General features: G+C 46.1%; 1 protein-coding gene across 11 annotated transcripts in view; it reads right to left on the reverse strand.

Annotated features, from left to right (window-relative positions):
* ITSN1 (intersectin 1) overlaps window positions 1-18,135 on the reverse strand; it is a 244,199-nt gene that overhangs the window by 54,288 nt on the left and 171,776 nt on the right. For 9 of the 11 annotated variants that reach the window (XM_055567645.1, XM_055567643.1, XM_055567641.1 and 6 more), the window contains 5 exons: window positions 17,720-17,886; window positions 13,894-13,939; window positions 11,378-11,499; window positions 7,968-8,085; window positions 5,857-6,048 (listed from right to left, as the gene is read on the reverse strand). In XM_055567645.1, the coding sequence (XP_055423620.1) occupies window positions 5,857-6,048; window positions 7,968-8,085; window positions 11,378-11,499; window positions 13,894-13,939; window positions 17,720-17,886 (645 nt within the window). Of the gene's footprint in view, window positions 1-3,950; window positions 5,476-5,856; window positions 6,049-7,967; window positions 8,086-11,377; window positions 11,500-13,893; window positions 13,940-17,719; window positions 17,887-18,135 lie in introns of those variants that run through there. The other 2 variants (XM_055567644.1, XM_055567642.1) reach the window with 2 other exon arrangements.

Consider the following 18,135-nt stretch of genomic DNA (forward strand, 5'->3'; position numbering starts at 1 on the left):
CACTCTTTCTGTCCCCTTCTGACGTCTATGTCAGAAGCTTTCCCTATCTCTATTATACTTTAACAAAACTTTGCTACACAAAAAGCTCCAAGTAGTCAAGCCTCGTCTCTGACCCCGGATCAAAATCCTCTCCTCCAGAGGTCATGAATCCTAGCTCAACACAGGGCTTGCAGCAGCAACCTTTCAATATGATGGGCTGGGTCAAAAGGAAGGGACACTTCCTCTTTTGAGGCTCTGACACTGTGTGCCAAGCAGATGTGGGAACAGCAGCCGTCAGCCTCTGCCAGAATCTTTGATAAAGTTATACTTGTCTGCTTGCTGGTGGTACTGTGACCAAGCTGCTGATGTGGGCGTTTAACTTATCTGTAAATCCCAGTCTCTCTGTGTCTGTCACACACACACACACACATCCAGCCTGTTGACAACATAAAATAACATTGCTGCTGCTGCTGCTAAGGCGCTTCAGTCGTCTCCGACACTGTGCAACCCCATAGACGGCAGCCCACCAGGCTCCCCGGTCCCTGGGATTCTCCAGGCAAGAACACTGGAGTGGGTTGCCATTTCCTTCTCCAATGCATGAAAGTGAAAAGTGAAAGTGAAGCCGCTCAGTCGTGTCCGACTCTTAGTGACCCCATGGATTGCAGCCTACCAGGCTCCTCCGTCCATAGGATTGTCCAGGCAAGAGTACTGGAGTGGGGTGCCATTGCCTTCTCCAAAATAACACTGTAGCATGCTTAACAGGAAGTTGTATTGACACAACAATTTTATGGCTGATTCTCATCTTCTACAAACAACACAAATTTTTGTGACTCAAGTTATATTATCTTTAAAAAAAATGCCTGAGTTTTCAATTCAAAGAACAGAACCTTCTTAAGAGGCAACGAAAACTTCTGAAATGGAATTGCCACACACCCAGGAAAACATTCTGGAAGTCTGCTTTTTATGTGTGGTGTTTTCTTAAAGAAAGCCCCAACAGAGGCCTGGCTGCAATGAGATATTCACATGGAGCTGTTGTGATCCTTGACTTTATTATGTTTCTCTATCCTACCAGATCCAAAACATCAGACATTTCTAAGAAAGGGCTATTTTTCTGGACAGTCCTGGAACCGCTGGCATTCCATGCAGTTTCCATAAAAAATTCTCTTGGGTTATTTTGGGAATGAAAAAGAATGAATAGGATTAACTTATCACTTTGCTAGAAGGGAAAATGAATATTCACTGTCCTTCAGAAGTGATGTTCACTCCACCAGGAAGCAGGACTGAGTGTCAGGCCCGTTCCCCAGCTGAGACCAGGGCTGGCACGGAGACCAGGCAATGCCCCAGCATCCCTGGTCCTCAGCCTCCTTCACCCACCACTGATGGAGTGGCTTCAGGAACAGCACCTGCCAAGGAGACTTGCTCTGGGGAAGCTCACGCCTAAAAGGGAAGGCAGACAGCAGGGTCTCCTCTCCAGCGGGGGTGGATTGTGTGAGAACCTGAACTCAGCGCTTTCCTGTTTCACTAATCCCTGGACCCACCCATTCAACAGGCTTTCTTGAGCACCTGCCCTACAGCATGTCTGGTTGTATGAGTGTACTAGGTTGAGTCACATGCAATTGCTGTTTTATAGGTAAGAAGAATACTGGCAAATGTTTCATATGGGTAAACTGCTTCGATGGGCTTCCTAAACAAGGGTTAGCAGGTTTTTCTTCTGGTGGCACCCGAGAAGGTGGCTGTGGTTGTTGTTCAGTCATTAAGTCATGTCTGACTCTGTGGCCCCATGGACTAAAGCATGCCAGGCTTCCCTGTCTTTCATGATCTCCTGGAGTTTGCTCGGACTCATGTCCATTGAGTTGATGAGGCTGTCTAACCATCTCATCCTCTCAACCAGAAAAGAACTCACCAAGCATTTGTCTGTTCACCCGCTAGCAGGGAACATGAGCTGGGTCTAGACCGCTGTAAGACAGGTTAGTTTTCCCTACCCATGATGTGCTGTTGCCATAGTAATCCTGCTCAGTTTGCGAGGAACCGCAGAGGACCAGTTACCACTTGGTAGGGGATCTGGGCCTGCCCTTTTTTCCTCCAGAACAGAGTGGACATGCAATGACATAAAGCTCTGTAACCTTACAAGGGAATGAATCCTTCCTTTAGACTGGCTTCTCCCAGACATCGTTTTAAGCAGAGGCAGCCTGGAGCGTGGGCCACGTGGCCACCTTCAGCTCTGTGGGTTCTGCTCTGCACAGCAGAGGCAGCCAGACACAGAAAAGCAAGTCAGAACTGCGAAACCAAGGCCCTCTCATGTGTCCATGTGCCTCTGGGGCAAAATTGTACCTCGAGTTCAGTCGTAAAAATATTCACCCAGAGCAACCAGGGGAATATTGCCCACAGCAGCCAGAGGGATGAGAGAGACCAGGCTTTCTCAGCCCTGGCACTGGTGACATGGGACCATGCTCACTGCGGGGGCCGTCCTGTGCATTGCAGGGTCTTCAGCAGCAACCCCCGCCTCTACCCACCAGAGGCTGTCATCTTCCTTCCCTCTGGTTGAGAAGCCCAGGCTCAGAAGGACACTATGATCAAATGCAAACTGCATCATCTGTGAGGGGGAAGAGCAAGATTCCTGGGGACAAACCTGTGTCAACACAGCCTAAGAGGGTTGATCTACAGACAGGGGGATGGAGAGAGAGAGTTGTGGAGAGTATTATCGTGGATTACCCACCTTGACAACTGCATCTCTGCTAGCCAAAACTCAAAGCTGGAAACACTGACTTATTCGGGTGAAGGGGGCAGGGTGGGGGGTGGGAGCAGGTGGTCCTGGACAAGAGACAGGGCTTTGCTGACCAAGGGGGTGGGTGGGGGGCAGTGATGGGGATCTCTCCCTGCACCTTGGGGCCCCTGTATGACACTTCTGCCTCAAAGAGCCCCTTCTCTTCCCAGCTTCATCCGGCTCCTTCTCATCCTTAGGTCTCCCTTCTTTCTGGAAGGGTTCCCTGATCTCTCCCTGCGGCTGCCCTTCCCAAACGCTGGCTTTGGATGTCCTCCTCAGGGTCACCTGGCACCCGTTAGCTCTCCTGGCACAGAATGCATCAGCTTCTCTCTCACACACACACACACACCCCTCATATACTTATGTACATATATGTATGCAGCAGTTTGGTTTTCTGCTTGTTCTTCCCATTAGAAAGTGAACTCCATGACCCAGTCTTCACTGATGGAGCAGCACTCTCTGCCCCAGAACCCAGAGCAGCGTCCACACCTGGTAAGTCTCTCCCCGCAACTATTTGCTGAACTGATGAAGGAACTCACTTTTCCACTGAATGGCAGGGGAGGACCAATAAGCGAGGTTCCTGAACGGATTCAAGCCCGTGGCTGTCGTAGCCAACAGTTTCATCAGGGTGTACACCCGTCTGTTTCTGCAAATTCAACTGGAGTTTGCAAAGCAGATACAGATGGCAAACAATAGCATGGAAGATGTGAAAGTTTCAGTATTTACTTACATCTGTCAGCTCAACAGACCCTTCTGTGATACACCTTTTGGGCAAATGCGTGGTTCTCGGAGTCACATCGCTCACCTGTCATATCAATAGCACAGACTGAAAGCCCGATGAGAGAGCTAAGCTCAGAGTTGAATTGCCGTCTCTTTTTCCTGTTTTTGGCTGCACCATGCAGTGTGCAGGATCTTAGTTCTGGACCAGGGATCAAACCCCTGCCCCTCGCAGCGGCAGTGTGATGGCTTAACCACTGGACCACCAGGAAAGTCCCGGGAGTTCTATTCTTCAAAGTCAGTATTAGGAAGGGCACCTGTCTGCATGTTGATCAGGGAGGGGCGGGTAGCAGGGTAAGAGCGAGGGTCCCCATGGCATCTGTAGCATAATGGACACGTGGGCAGCAGGCCACCTGCTCAGGTCTAGTCTGGCTGGTTCCCCATCACCACTGCCACCTTCCAACATCAAGAACACAGAGACATTTCCGTCTAACTTTTATATGAAGAATTTAATTATCTATACACATAACTAATTCAAAAGGTTGTATTACAGTTGTTAAAGCCGCAGGTTTATATATTTATATATTTTACATTCATATCCATGAAAATACTGACACGCCAGCAAACGAGGTGGTGTCCTCGTTCTCTTGGCACCGTGTGAGTGGAGAAGGACCGCTACACAATGGCCAGCACAGAGTCCCCAAGGGGACAGACGTAAAACAGAAGATCGCTACTGTTAAAAAGTCATTAGTAGAACCGCTAGGTTGTGCTTGAGGCTCCCTGCCCCCCGCCCCGTTTTCTGTGCTGTCAGCAACGGCGTTTTTATTGAGAGCTTCCAACTAGTGTTTAAAAGACACACATGGCTTCAGCTACAACATCCAACACATCAACGGACCATGAGCTCCATTTCATATTAACCTGTAGAAATTCCACAGTCTAGTTAAAAAATGTAAACATTGGAAATTAATTGCAGGGAGACTCCTATACATTCTTTCTTGTCAAGAAAATTACTTGTTTGAAATCGTCATTCCATGAAGTCACTGGAATAAAACTTGGTGTAACAGAGACTAAGGCGAGATTGTAGATACTGTTGACCGTGACAACCTCAAAGGTATCGTCTACGGATTTATGGTATGAAAATATGCAAAATTAAAAACCCCAAACAGAAAACACCAACTCAACCAGATAAATCTGAGACCGAACAAAAACACACATGCTTTCTCATGGGGCTACAAGGTCACTGTGCAAAATAAAATTAATGCAATGTGATTAGAGCATCATACAAGGTAATAGCTTTTGCCATGGAAAGAACTAATTTCATATGTACAGGATGTATTATTACATGCTCAGCAAGGTACATCTGATACACACAAACAAGCACAAAACACCTTCTGTTTAATTGGCCTCATTCTACACGTCTTTAAAACAGATATACTGAACTCCTCTGTACTTCTACAGTAGGGGGCAACAAACCCAAACTACACAATTTAGTTGATAACACTGGACAGAATGAAAAACAAAAAATACATCAAGTCTCAGATTTATGGACATTTGGAAACATTTTTTTAATAGCACATGCAGCATTCCTTGATAGTGGGTCTTTTTGCAAAACCAAAATAGCAAAGAAGTCATTCATTTTTTTTTTTTTATTAAAAGGCTAAAAGATTTATTGAAAAATAATTTGAAAACTATTGAAAGCACCTGTGCAAAGGTGGGGGGAAGTCAATTTGAGTCACTAGGAAAGCCACAAAAGGACCCACTACCCTGTGTATTTTTGTAATTTTTTGCTTCTATCTCTGCAAGTAATAACTCAACATTGTCATCACATGCAACTAAGGTAAAATGAGGTAAACTGCTCTGCAGTGAGTTCTTCTACTCAGAAGGCAGTAGGTGATCATGCTGGAAGTCACATGATCAAGGCTGCATCTCCCATCATCCCTCGGGGCAGTGATATGGGATAGTGGGTCTCTTTGAGGACTTTCAAGCCTGAGGGGGGGGTGGACAACATATGATTCCTAGAAAAAGGAGGAAAACAACACATAAGCAAAACAAAACAATGAGCAAAATTCAAGCTAGGAAAATGAGTCAGGCATGTAAAACAGCATGGTGCCAAAATGATTAAAAAGTAAAAAAAAAAGAAAAAGGGGGGGAGGGGAGGGAGGGGACATGCTACAGAAGGAATGATTTTTAAAACCAAAAACAAAAAAACCAACAAAACGAAAACCCCACGAGATAAAAGTCTTGCATTACAAGGAAGGTCTTCAAAGAGACTGTTGCGAATGCAGCAATGGTCTAGCTAAGTTCCGCAAACAAAGCTCGGCAGAATCAGAGCAATGCTGCATGTTTCACCGTGAGACGCCAGAGAGGAGAGGCAACCGGGCGGCCGGGGCACTTACATTGCTGGCTGGGGTCCGTGTCCGTGGTCAGCTTCACGTAGTTGGACGGGAAGAGCCCCACCTGCCCGTGGACTTCACCCTTCCACCAGTCGGGGTCCTCCTTGTTGAGGACATTGATGACCTGGCCCTTGCTGAAGGCCAGCTCGTCGTCGTTCTGCGCGGTGTAGTCGTACATCCCGATCACCTGGCACACTGCGGGAGACAGGCCCGGTGAGCGGGAGGGGGCGCGGGCTGCCTGAGGCTCTCTGGGCCTCCCGTGTCCCGACCTCCTTGCCCGAAGAGGGTAGAGCTACCTGGAGGGCTCTGAGGGCTCTAAGTGTGGGCAGTGGAAGAAGCTGGAGGGCTGGGGACCAAGACAACAGCAGAAATGGCAGGCCTCGCCTTTAGTTCCCATCCCGTCTTCCTCTTTCAGGTGTTCCGCTGTCTGCAGAAAACAGCTCTCCCATAGGGAGAGCTACCAGGGAATCATTTCTGTTTGAGGGTGGTGATGTTCCTTCAGGATGCTGACTCGGAATGCTAGCCCATCTGCACACACAGCTGTGGATCATGTGGACTCGAACCCAGCTCTTTTTTTCCCTTTTCTGATTTTTTGTTGGCTTGTTTTTTGTTGTCTGTTTTTTTAAGGTGGAAGGTGATTACCAGCTGACCTCCAAAAAGTTCAACTCTTGTGCTCAGCTGTATCCGACTCTGCGACCCCATGGACTGTGGCCTGCCAGACTCCTCTGTCTGTGGGATTTGACAGGCCAGAATGCTGGAGTGGGTTGCCTTTTCCTTCTCCAGGGGATCTTCCCGACCCAGGGATCAAACCCACGTCTCCTGTCTCTTGCGTCTCCTGCATTGGCAGGCAGATCCTTTACCACCAGCACCACCTGGAAAGCTCTTAGTGAAAAGGAAAACCAGTGCCTTATTCTGCTGTGCTTTTGTGTCTCAGAATCTTGTCTCCAAGAAGCAATTTCCGCATTTAAGGACAATTCTCCTTTTCTCATTTTCCCTCAAACCTACAGGAGGTTACACTGTTTTTATTCCCTGGCATTTTTACACTTCAGAGAAGTCTGCCTAGGTAGGTGTTACCCCTGTTCATCTTTCCTGACCAACCTGTATACAGGCTCAGGCTTTAACGATGTTCCAGCTAATCCCATCCCCTTGGCAAACAATTTCTGTGGGTTTTAACCAACCTGATGAAGGGCATGCCACTAGGCCTCCCCAAGGGAGAGGAGACCCAGTGGGCACCACACCCCTCTGCCCACAAGAGAGGCCACGGCTCAAGCACAGGGGCCCAGCTGGGGTCAGCAATCAGTCACAAAGTTGACCAATCCTTTCATTCCTTGCAAAGGCTGCCAGGTTTTGATCTGATTTCACTGGGGATGTACAGCACAGACATTTAGCCACAAGGTTCTGGAAGGAAAAGCCTGTGTTTTCCACAAATACCACCCAAGATTCCATTAATGGCTTAAAGACCCAAGCAGAAGTCGGCTTCCCTTATCTCACCCTCTCACACATTACCGAAGCATCTAATTTGGTCTCTTCAATCAGAAGATAGCCAACCATCTCAGCTGCAGGGCCCTCTGTTCCCTCTTGGTCCCTTTAGGAGAGCGTGTATAACATCCTGCCCATTAAGCGAAGCCCCTCTGTTCACAGGAAATGTCACAGGGGAGCTATTTCAGTCTTTACTGAGCAGCACATGACAGCCAATAGACCCCTGTGGCCTCTCGGCTCAATCTCCTGACCTATTTAGACCCCGGCCATTTATTTTTAGGAGGCCCTTTCTGTCTCTCCCCAACCCCCACCGCCGCCCCAGCCCAAATCCCAATTTAAATAGTTGGAAGGAAATCAAGAGAAAAATCTGGCTTCAATAGCACAGCATTCAGGGCCCCTTTAGGAAGCCAGTTCCAACAAGGAGTCTGTTGTACCCAGCACAGCAAAGCTGCTTAGATATTTGGTCCTTTTGAAAAACATATTCCTTATCACATTCGTGGGGTATCAGCCCCCCCAAGTACAAGAGGCGGTTACAGCCGATGTGAAAGACAACTTCTGCCACTCCACGAGAGAAGTGAGTGGGAGGGCTACCAGGAAGCACAGACCATTTTCTGAGCAGAGTGTAAACCGCTCACCTGTTGGGAAAGCTGTTGGCTTTGGTGGGTCTGTTGGAGTGATTTTGCTCGTCCCAGGGCTTAAAAGTTTGACGTAATTAGCAGGAAACCAGCCTATCTGGCGCTTTTTCCCACGTGCCTAATAATAAAAAAAATTACATTAAAATGTTTCAAAGCTTCATCCTCTTTCATGGTGTAGTTTGCTTCCGAACATGGTGTGCTTATGCCAAGCTTGCTGCTGCTGCTGCTAAGTCGCTTCAGTCGTGTCTGACTCTGTGCGACCCCATAGACGGCAGCCCAGCAGGCTCCCCCGTCCCTGGGATTCTGCAGGCAAGAACACTGGAGTGGGTTGCCATTTCCTTCTCCAATGCATGAAAGTGAAAAGGGAAAGTGAAGTCACTCAGTCGTGTCCGACTCTTAGAAACTCCATGGACTACAGCCCACCAGGCTCCTCTGTCCATGGGATTCTCCAGGCAAGAGGACTGGAGTGGGGTGCCATCGCCTTCTCCGTATGCCAAGCTTACACATAACTAAAACAGAATATCATCAATAGACTCGATGGATTGCTATATTACAAAATGAAAACACCATAGCTGAAATTCAAATTGTGGCAGCCGTTGGTCGGCAAAGCCTGGAGTGTTTTCCTACGAGGCCGATGGTGTGGGTCACGGTCAGAGGAAAGTGCTGCACTTACAGGACAGAAAAGCCTGCTCGCTGAATAGCTCGCAGATGTCAATTTCAGGTCGGGCAGAGATTATGGTTTATGCCAACGTTATATATGGATTTTAGGAATAATAATAATAATAATAATGGCAGCAACATGTACTGGGAGCTTCTTATGAGCTAGGCCTGTGTTAAACATCTATCATACATGTACCTACACAACAATTCCAGAAGAATACTACTACTACAATTTCCATTTCCCATGTCCCACTTTCGCTATTCCCAGTTCTCAGACAAAAAGAGTAAGGCTCAGAAAAGTTAAGCGATAACCTCAATGTTACAGGCTAGTTAATGGCAAGCCAAGATTCACACTCGCATCTATGATCTTATGGATATTAACTGTACCAGATGAGTCATGTTTCCCACTGCCAGTCCTTTCTCCTTCACTTTAATCTAATTCAACACAAAATCCATTCATTGAGAGCTTACATGCTGGGAGTTGCTGGAAATGGACAGTATGTGACTTGAAGGAACTTATAATAAAGTTGGTGAACCAAGACTTGTAATCCTGACATAATTCTAAGAGACAAAGACTCTAATTAGGGATGTCATAACTACCCTTCTGCACACCAGGAGCAGAGAGTTCAGAACAACTTACAGGGCACACATGCATGCCTCCCCTCTAACCTAGTCCCAAAATAAGAAAATAAAATTCAGAGAAAAGGAAGCTTTCCATACCTCACCCTTACCCTCTTATCTGATTCAATTTGTCGTGAAGGATACTTCTGGGTTACTTTCAGAACGTAGATCAGATTTCACTTTCTTTGTGGTCTGATAGATTTTATGCCCTTGGCTCAAGGACTAAAGCTTTTATCTTCACACTGAACCCACCCATGGTTGAAGCCACTTCTTTAAAAGGTCCCCCAGGTTCATCTATCTGGTATACACTGCCGTGGGGCTCACAGAGACACCACCATTTCCTGCATCTGTGCAGTTTCCCAAGGGCAGAACACAGAACTCACTGGCAACTTCTATTTTTCTTTTAAAAATAATTTCTGTTATTTTTTGGCCGTGCCTCGTAGCATGCAGGATCTTAATTCCTTGACCAGGGATTGAACCCATGTCACCTAAGGGGAGGTGCGGAGTCAACCACTGGAACACCAGATGATGTTCCCAATTTCTTCATCCGTGTAGTCGCAGAAGACAAAGTCTGGTGAGAGCACCAGAAGCCCTCCTGGGCAGACAACTGAGGGTTGCAAGGACCCTCTCAAGACTCTTTCGCATAAGGTACTAGGAGTGAGAGGATGAAAAAATATGGTTTCTGCCCTCAAAGAGTTGATAACCTACATGAAGAAGAAACATGCATGGGAAGCTAAGTAATAGTATTGGCATCAATACTAAATGTCAAGAGAGGCTCAGGCATAGGGGCCACCATGGTTCATGGGAAGATGTCACCTCGGGTAGGACGGTCATAGAAAGCTTCTGGAAGAAGTGGGATCTGGCCAGCTCTTGAGGAAGGAGGCGGGAAGGACCATGTGGGGAGATGCTCTGGACAAAGGCAGGAAGAAATCGGGGTCTGAGGCTGCTGCTTGTCTTCAGGAGAGTAGATCACCGACCGAGGCTGGAGCAGAGATGTCACTGTGAGAGCCAGACTGGCAAGACACATGGAAGGGCAACAGGGCACACCTGTGAGCAGGCTGAGGAGGAGGGCCATGGGGACCCCCGTAAGTCTTCAGAACAGGGGAGTCACCTACGGACGTGAAGGCCACTAGGCGACAACTCTCTACAGGAAACGAGACCACAGGTCTGCGGAAGGCCTCCCCCACCCAATGAAGGAAGAGACATTAAAAAGGGGAAGGAGGGAAGCCCTGGCAGTCCAGTGGTTAGGACACAGTGTTTTCACTGCCACGGCCCTGGTTCAGTCCCTGGTTGGGGAATTAAGATCCCACAAATTGTGTGGCACAGCCAAAAAAATCAGTAAATTTAAAAAACAAAAAAAATTTTTTAAAGGATGAGGGGAGTGGATTCCAGGACCCCAGTGGAATACTGAACCAATAAACTGTATCTTGTCCGCCCTGCTGGACGGGGTTTTTAATGGCTGCCCACCGGTGAGATCCCAGGGGAAGTTCTGCCTTTGGCTACTCCAGGCTGTACCTTCTATTCCAGCCAAGATACCTTTCTTTTAGTCCACCAGCTCACACTTCACTCTCTGGCACTTTAGTTTCTAATTTTAATCTGCCCCATATGCACAGAAAGCGCTGTATTTATTTATTTCACCACAATGTAGATCTTTGCCTTCCTGATCAAGGTTTACCTTGACAGACTGATGAACTGAGGACGGACACACAGACACACACACACACAGAAGAACTAAAACTGTTGTGCCACACAGATGTGGCTTTGACTGCACAGGCCACTGTGGCATCACACCTGATAGCACCGCGGAGGGGAAGCTCTGCTCCTGTATCGCTGACAGTAAGGATGAAACTCTCCGTCACGAGCTCTCTCCTGCCCACCACTCACTGTCTCAAGAATCCAGCAGATACACATACATCTTCAAAAGAATCCTCAGCTCTCACATTTCTGTTCCTGGCTGCCCAAGGCTTAGGAACAAACTGGGTTTAGAGAATGTGGCATCTCTTGTTACACAAATGCAGGATTCATACAGTGTGGGGGTATCTGCGCTTTGCCATGAAATAGCATCCCTTCGAAATCTTGCATACTGAAATCTGGGCAGGGGATTTTAAACAAATGGAAAAGACACTAACCTGTAGCTCTCCTTCCCACCATCCACCTGGGTTCTTTTTCCGGATCAGGATCAGCTGACCGGGGGCCAGGGTAAGCTGTTCAGGACCTGTAGCTGTGTAGGAGGCAATGACCTGTGCGATTTCTGGAAAACAAGACCAAACACGGTATAGTGCATCGTTAAGAGTCAGGAGAAGGACAGCCGAGACACAGCCACCTCCCAGGTTCACAGGTAAACGTCCTCAAAGCCAGCGCACAGGGCCGGTTTTCTACTCAACGAAGAAGGCCCAGTGGCCCCCATTCCCCGCAAGGCAAATGCAGTGCTCCAGGACTGGACTCGCTTCTGGTTCTGCCTGGTGTGCCCGAGGGTCCCCTCATCTCTTGGAACCCACCAGCTTGCCCCCACAAACTCCCCACCCCTCCCCCTCCCCCTCAGGATGCCAACAGCTGGGCTCATTCATCCCCACCCGCCTTCCGGCCCCCACACAGGGCTTATTATTATCACATGGTCCACAGAAGGATGGTTGAGTGAATCAAGGAAGTCAAGTGAAGCCATTCCACCTGCCAGGAACAGCAGAAAGACAAACTGTGTTCTTGAGAAGCCACCAGGGGCAGGCACTGGCTTGACTTCTACACTATGACTTTCCTCAGCCTCTCTCTTTCGTCCACAAGACCATTTCCTCTGTGGCTGACACTTTAAGGGTGATCCCTGAATACCAGCTAGGGATCACGTCAATGGAAGTTTACTTCTTTTTATTGCAAGTTAAAGGAGGATCCTAGAGTCAAAAGGGGGATTTTAAGCAAAACAGCAATTCCACACAGAAAAAATGAAAACAGTTCTGTACTTTTCCTGACTGAACAGTTTCGTGGGAAAAAGTCCAGCAGTACCACAGACCAGGCTCTGAAAAAGTACACTTCTCCTGGCACAGGAGGTCGACTACGAAAGGACAAAACCCTTCTCTGACTGAATTCTGGCGCATCCGCAGGGACTGCCTTGTGGATTTCTAGATACAAGACGGAACAGACTGTTCTATTCCTCTACACTCTCTCCCCATCGTAACTGTTCTCGGAAGAAAGAGATGAAGACACAAGGAATGAAGTAAAGACAGACAGAAGGAGAGAAGTAGAAGGCCCGTCTCTGACAGCATTTCCTGCGTTAAGGAACATAACCCGGGCCCTCCGCCCACCCGACCCTATTCTGTAATCAGTGGCCACCATGCTAGGAGCACTGGGACACCCCGGTGCAGACTGGCCCTGTCAGACGCGTCCCAGAACTCAGGGAAGCAAGAGAGAGCCCAGCTCACACATGTCTGGGCTCCCCTGAGAGCCCAAGATGGGAAATCTGCTCTGGGGACGAGAACTCTCCCCCAGCCCACCAAGGATTAGCTCTAGACTCCAAAGAGTTCTCAATTCGAAAAACATCCAAATTATTACCCTATTTGGCTCCCGGTGTTCCCATTGTTCAACAGACCTGGCCTGTGTAGCTGGTGACCTGCCTCAATACTCTTTTCCTTTTTTTTTTTTTTTTTTTTTTTTTGAGCAGCTCGCTGGTTTCAGTGCGATGTTAAGCCCCTCTGGACCCTTTGGAACGACCATTCAAAATGTATAGGGTTGGCCAAAAAGTTCATCCAGGTTAGCCTGTAAGATGCGATGGAAAAACCCAAACAAACTTTTTGGCCAACCCCATAGCATACTAGAGATTTGACTGGGGTGGTCTGATATCTTGAGTCAGTCTGAAATCCTACAACTACTGAAAAGCCCACTTTTCCTTGTCAGGTGAGCCTGTCTGGAGGCTGAGCGCCAGGCACAGTTACACAAGTCCCTCTCTCAGTGCCATGGTGACTCTCAACCTGTAATTTCTTAAGGCTGTCATAGCAAAAGAGCTCAAATGACCTAGGTGAGGAAGACAGGCCATACCAACCGTATGATTTCCCAGCTGCTTCCTTCTTCTCTTGTTCATGTTTCTATTAATAGAACATGTGATTTTTGTTTAAATAAAGTGAAACACTTTTGAGTTCAGGGGGATGACTATAATTTTGTGCCTTCATGGTGTACTTGAGGAAAACTACTCAAAAGCATCTAAATTCATAGGCCCCAGTGTCTGATAATACGGGCGGCTCCTCTAATCTCCTCCACTATTTGCATCCTGGGACTGAATATGCTTCAGAAAAGGAAAGAGTACTGAACCCAATGAGAGAAGGATTAAGTAGCAGCTGACCCCAAATCCTACAGTTCCAAGCGTGACAATGTCTCACCATCTTGCCTGAATTATTTCTTCACATCCCAAGAGAACATTCTGTCTGATAAATGTCCCTAATACCCCATGTGTGAAGCAACAGCCATTATTTCATAATCATGGATACACATTATTAATGGATTCCAAGGAAAGGATCTATTCCAACCACTCAGGACAGATTCTTTAGTCTTTGCTTTTCTTTTTTTTTTTCCAAAAAGGTTTCTAGCCCTAATAAAAGATTGGGAGCAACTATCAATTACATTAAAAACATTGAAAAAATAATCATCAGGGTTTGTCACTTACCAGGTTTTTTTCCTAAACTCCCTGTTTTCCCAGCAGTTCCAGAGCCCTTGAAACAGAGCAGAAGGTCTCATTTGCATACTGAAGAGTTTTGGTCAAGCAACTTAAAAAACGATGAATGATGTCACGAACCCGCGTGAGCCCCTAAATTCCTTTTTTTCATTCTGGAGAAACACAGCAGCATTTTATCTCCTGGCATTACAATGTGTATCAAGGAAAACATGGGGCAAAGTAAGTACTGTAAAGCACACAGCCTTTACTCTCTTCTTGAGGGAAAATAAGCAGAGTGGCACTGTATAGATCCCCCAGGGCTCGGGCACTGCCTGTGTGTAACACGCGTGTGGCCTGTCCCTGTGTCAAATCAAACAGGGGCTTCCCCACCAGGAGACTGTCGGCCTACATCCTGAACACTAAGCTCATGTTTGATGTCCAAATGGTGAATCAGTAAACATTTCACAGACAAAAAGTACAGAGGTTACAGCAGACATCCATGAGCTCTATACTCCAATTTAGTATGTGAACATGTTACCATTTTGGTACATCTGCTTTAGGGCTTTCTTTTTTTTTTTAAAGAAGGAAAACAGGATAGTGGCGATTCAAACACCCCTGCCCCCCATTCTATTATCCAAAGAGGTGGTCACTCTCTCCTGTGAGTCCTTTCTACCCAAACTTTACACTGTTTAAACGCTAAAATTTCTCTCTTAATGCTGGACACACAGTGCATAGAAGCAGACCATTTTTCCCCCAACTACTAAGTGTTCCAAAAGTGCTTTAGGGTTGAATTCCTTCATGAATACTCATGGAATTTTAAACTAGCTGAGCAAGCCAAGCCGGCAGAGACTTGGCTGGGACAGGGGCCAGGCCGTAATCTGTCGTTACAAAGTGCTTTATTCCGAATTAATTTTCACTCGTGTGTCACTATCTTCCAGTAAATTAAGTATTCCAATTAAAATAGAACAAAACGAACGGCTTAATTAACTAAATGAGAGTAACTGTAAAATAAAAATATGTAATTTATCTACCAGGAACACAACTTCTCGTTGTCCCTTTATTTATACTGAAATTCAATAACCATCTAGCAGGGAAAGTTTGAATTAAAATGTTTACTCTGATTATGCTTTCTGTATTAACAAAGATACATATATAAAATACCCATCTCCCTCGGAATTTTCATAGGCTACGTATCAACATGAAGGCATACTAATGCTACAAAATTCCAAATGGCCAGTTAATTTCCCATTGCAGGCTTATAATAGGCTTTCTCTGTTCTATAAAAAGAACAAAGCGATTGGCAACCCAGTGATGGAGTTCCAGCCACTTTAATGTGCTCCCTTTTAAACACCGCAGCCAGCACTTAAGCTGAGACAGACTCAGATGGCCATGTTTGGCTCTGGCACTTCTCAAGAATGCAATAGAAAAGCTGATCCAGGCGACATGCCCCAGCCCTGCTCGTGCAGAGAAGGGAAGCAGGCTTAGGACAAACCCCTCTCTGCATCCACGGGTCAATTCTGGTATCTGAGGCTCGGTCTGGTTTTTAAGTCTGGCAGGATATTGCCTTATGCACTGAATTCTATGTCCAAGTAGGATGAAAGAGTTTTTTAGATTTTTTCATTATTATGAAATAATGTAGCTAAATGTTTGCCCCAAAATCATTAGCACTGCCAGTTCTTCAGTGGCTGATAATTTAAGACGGTAGTTAAAAAAGCACTTTACAATTCAACTTACCTTTAGAAAATGTCACAGTGCATTTTTTCTAAACTTACTGACTTGGGACGGTTTGGGTAGAAAACTCACGTTTATTAAAGGATAATACAAGTAATGGCTTTGGTGTTTAATTGATCTCAAAGGTAAAGCCACTTTAAGAGTTTCTGTGCATGGGAGCAGAAATTGAGTTTAGTTTGTAACGTTTTCCCTCTGCTCTCCTAAAATATCATCTCCATGGTTCCTACTGGATCTAACTAACTGGTCTGGAGAAGAGTTGAATTTTCCCTCTCCTGGTCTTCAGAGGATAATACAATGACTGTCTTACAGAAAAGAAGTATTTTCATTCTAAGCTTCGGCCAAATTCTCCAAGGGGAAGCAGACTTATGCAAACCCCTCCAGGGGAATTTCAGCAAGCTGCTCTCAAGACCAAAGCAAGGGAAAACCAAAAAAACCCCCAAACAACAATAATACTCCCTAAAAAAAGAAAAAAAAAAAAGCCAAAACAAAAACAAATAAAAATCTCAAGCAAATACAACCACTCCAGGGAACTGTAGGGAAGCAGAGAAGGCAGACTGAAGGGGGAATCACAGTTTATCACCAGGCCCAGCCTTGCACCCCAAGTGGCTATGGGTCTGGTAAATGGCTACCTTTATGACCTGAAATTCCCACTAACTTGAAATTGGCCACTAGGAGATGGGCTTCCATAGGTCAGGAGGCCCGTGCCACTATTTCATTAATTCTGTATCATCTCAGGACCACATTTTATGCAACTGAATTTTTAGGGCCTCATTAACAACAGTTGGGAGCCACTTCCAATTTGTAAGCATTGAAAATAAACTGAGTCTCTGCTCAATCTCTGATCAGGAGATACCAAGGCCTGGCCAAAAGCCTTAGTGAAATCTTGTGTCTTGCTATTGTGTAGGTAAAAATATAAATTCTATCAGTAAACATGATTTATATACAAATTGTAAATTTATCCAACCAACTTTTTGAAATAATTCCAACGAATTGGAGCTGCTAGGAACAAGGATATCCAAAATTTATAGTTTTGAGTCCAACCTATAATAGATTTCCCCCTATTATATAGACGGGTGGCTTCCCTGATAGCTCAGTTGGTAAAGAATCTGCCCGCAATGCAGAAGATCCCATTTCTCTTCCTGGGTCCGGAAGATCCCCTGGAGAATGGAAAGGCTACCCACTCCAGTATTCTGGCCTGGAGAATTCCATGGACTGTATAGTCCAGGGGGTCGCAAAGAGCTGACACGACTGAGTGACTTTCACTTTCACTTCTCATATAGACCGAACTTCATCAGTCTTGTATTTATGTGGGTATATTTCCTAAAACTCTACAAATGTTATTAATACATTTTTAACCTTTGGTAATATGGTATTACAAAATAGTTGCTTTTCTTCTGCTACTGTTCAGCTCAGTCATCTTCATATATGCTTAATCCTCATAATCACTTGTGTTTTTCATTTTCTTCTGTCTTCCCTTCCCCTGAATATATCAATGTGTTTGTTACAGATTTCTAAGAACTCATTTATGACTAAGGATGTTAACCACCTGTTATGCAATGCAAATGAGATAGCGTATTTTATTGCTTTCAGTTCACTATGATGGTTTATATTTTGGCTGTGTATTCAAGTATAACCATGTTGTGTTTCATGAAAGATAAATAAATTCTAAAAACTCTCTACTACCCAATATTCTGGGGCTAGTATCACCAAAATACATTTGTTTACATGGGGGAAATACCGCTGTGTATCTTTCTTGGGGTAGCCCAGATCAGTGACCATGGAGACTTAGTCAAGAACATTTATTCTAAATTCTGTCAGTTACATCCAGGAACAGAGAGGAATCCTGAACGTTATCCCAGCTGGCGCAGACCAGCCTCATCCAGGGCAGCCTCCTCCGAGCCCCGGCGGGTTCTTCTGCTGTGGGGACGCCGAGGCTGACCCTGCAGCACCTAGCCAAGCTCACACAGTGACACGCCACACTGTGTTTGCAGCCACGTTCCAGACCGTAGCAAAACCCAACAACGATGTTCCACCGGCAAACCTCATGACTCCCTGAAAAGAGAGTCACTGCACAGAAGGGGAGAGGAAACAGTTAATGTGGGTTTACCTCTGAATCTTTAAGCCTCACATAGTTAGAAGGGAAGACGCCGGACTTGTCGCCCACTGTTCCTGTCCACCAGTCACCATCTTTCTTGGTAACCAAAATCACATCCCCTTGCTGAAAGGTTAAATCGCCTTGCTCAGAACTCTCGTAAGTGTACATGGCAATAAATTCTGGTGGGGAGAAATATTGAGATACGGAGAGAGCTTGATTGTTTACAGAAATCCCAGACAACTTTGCAAAAGCAAGTTTATGAACAAGGACATTAGGATAAGGTCCAGTCAAGAGAAAGCCTAGTCACAGATAAAACACAGAGTTGCAGAATCCCCTGGGCTCCAAATTGACCAACCTGCATATAAATTTCAGTAATTGCAGCCAGGGAGACAATTCCTGTGAAGACCCAGCCCCAGAAACAACAACAG

This window comes from Bubalus kerabau, chromosome 2, assembly GCF_029407905.1.
Source record: "Bubalus kerabau isolate K-KA32 ecotype Philippines breed swamp buffalo chromosome 2, PCC_UOA_SB_1v2, whole genome shotgun sequence".
Lineage (NCBI taxonomy): Eukaryota > Metazoa > Chordata > Mammalia > Artiodactyla > Bovidae > Bubalus > Bubalus kerabau.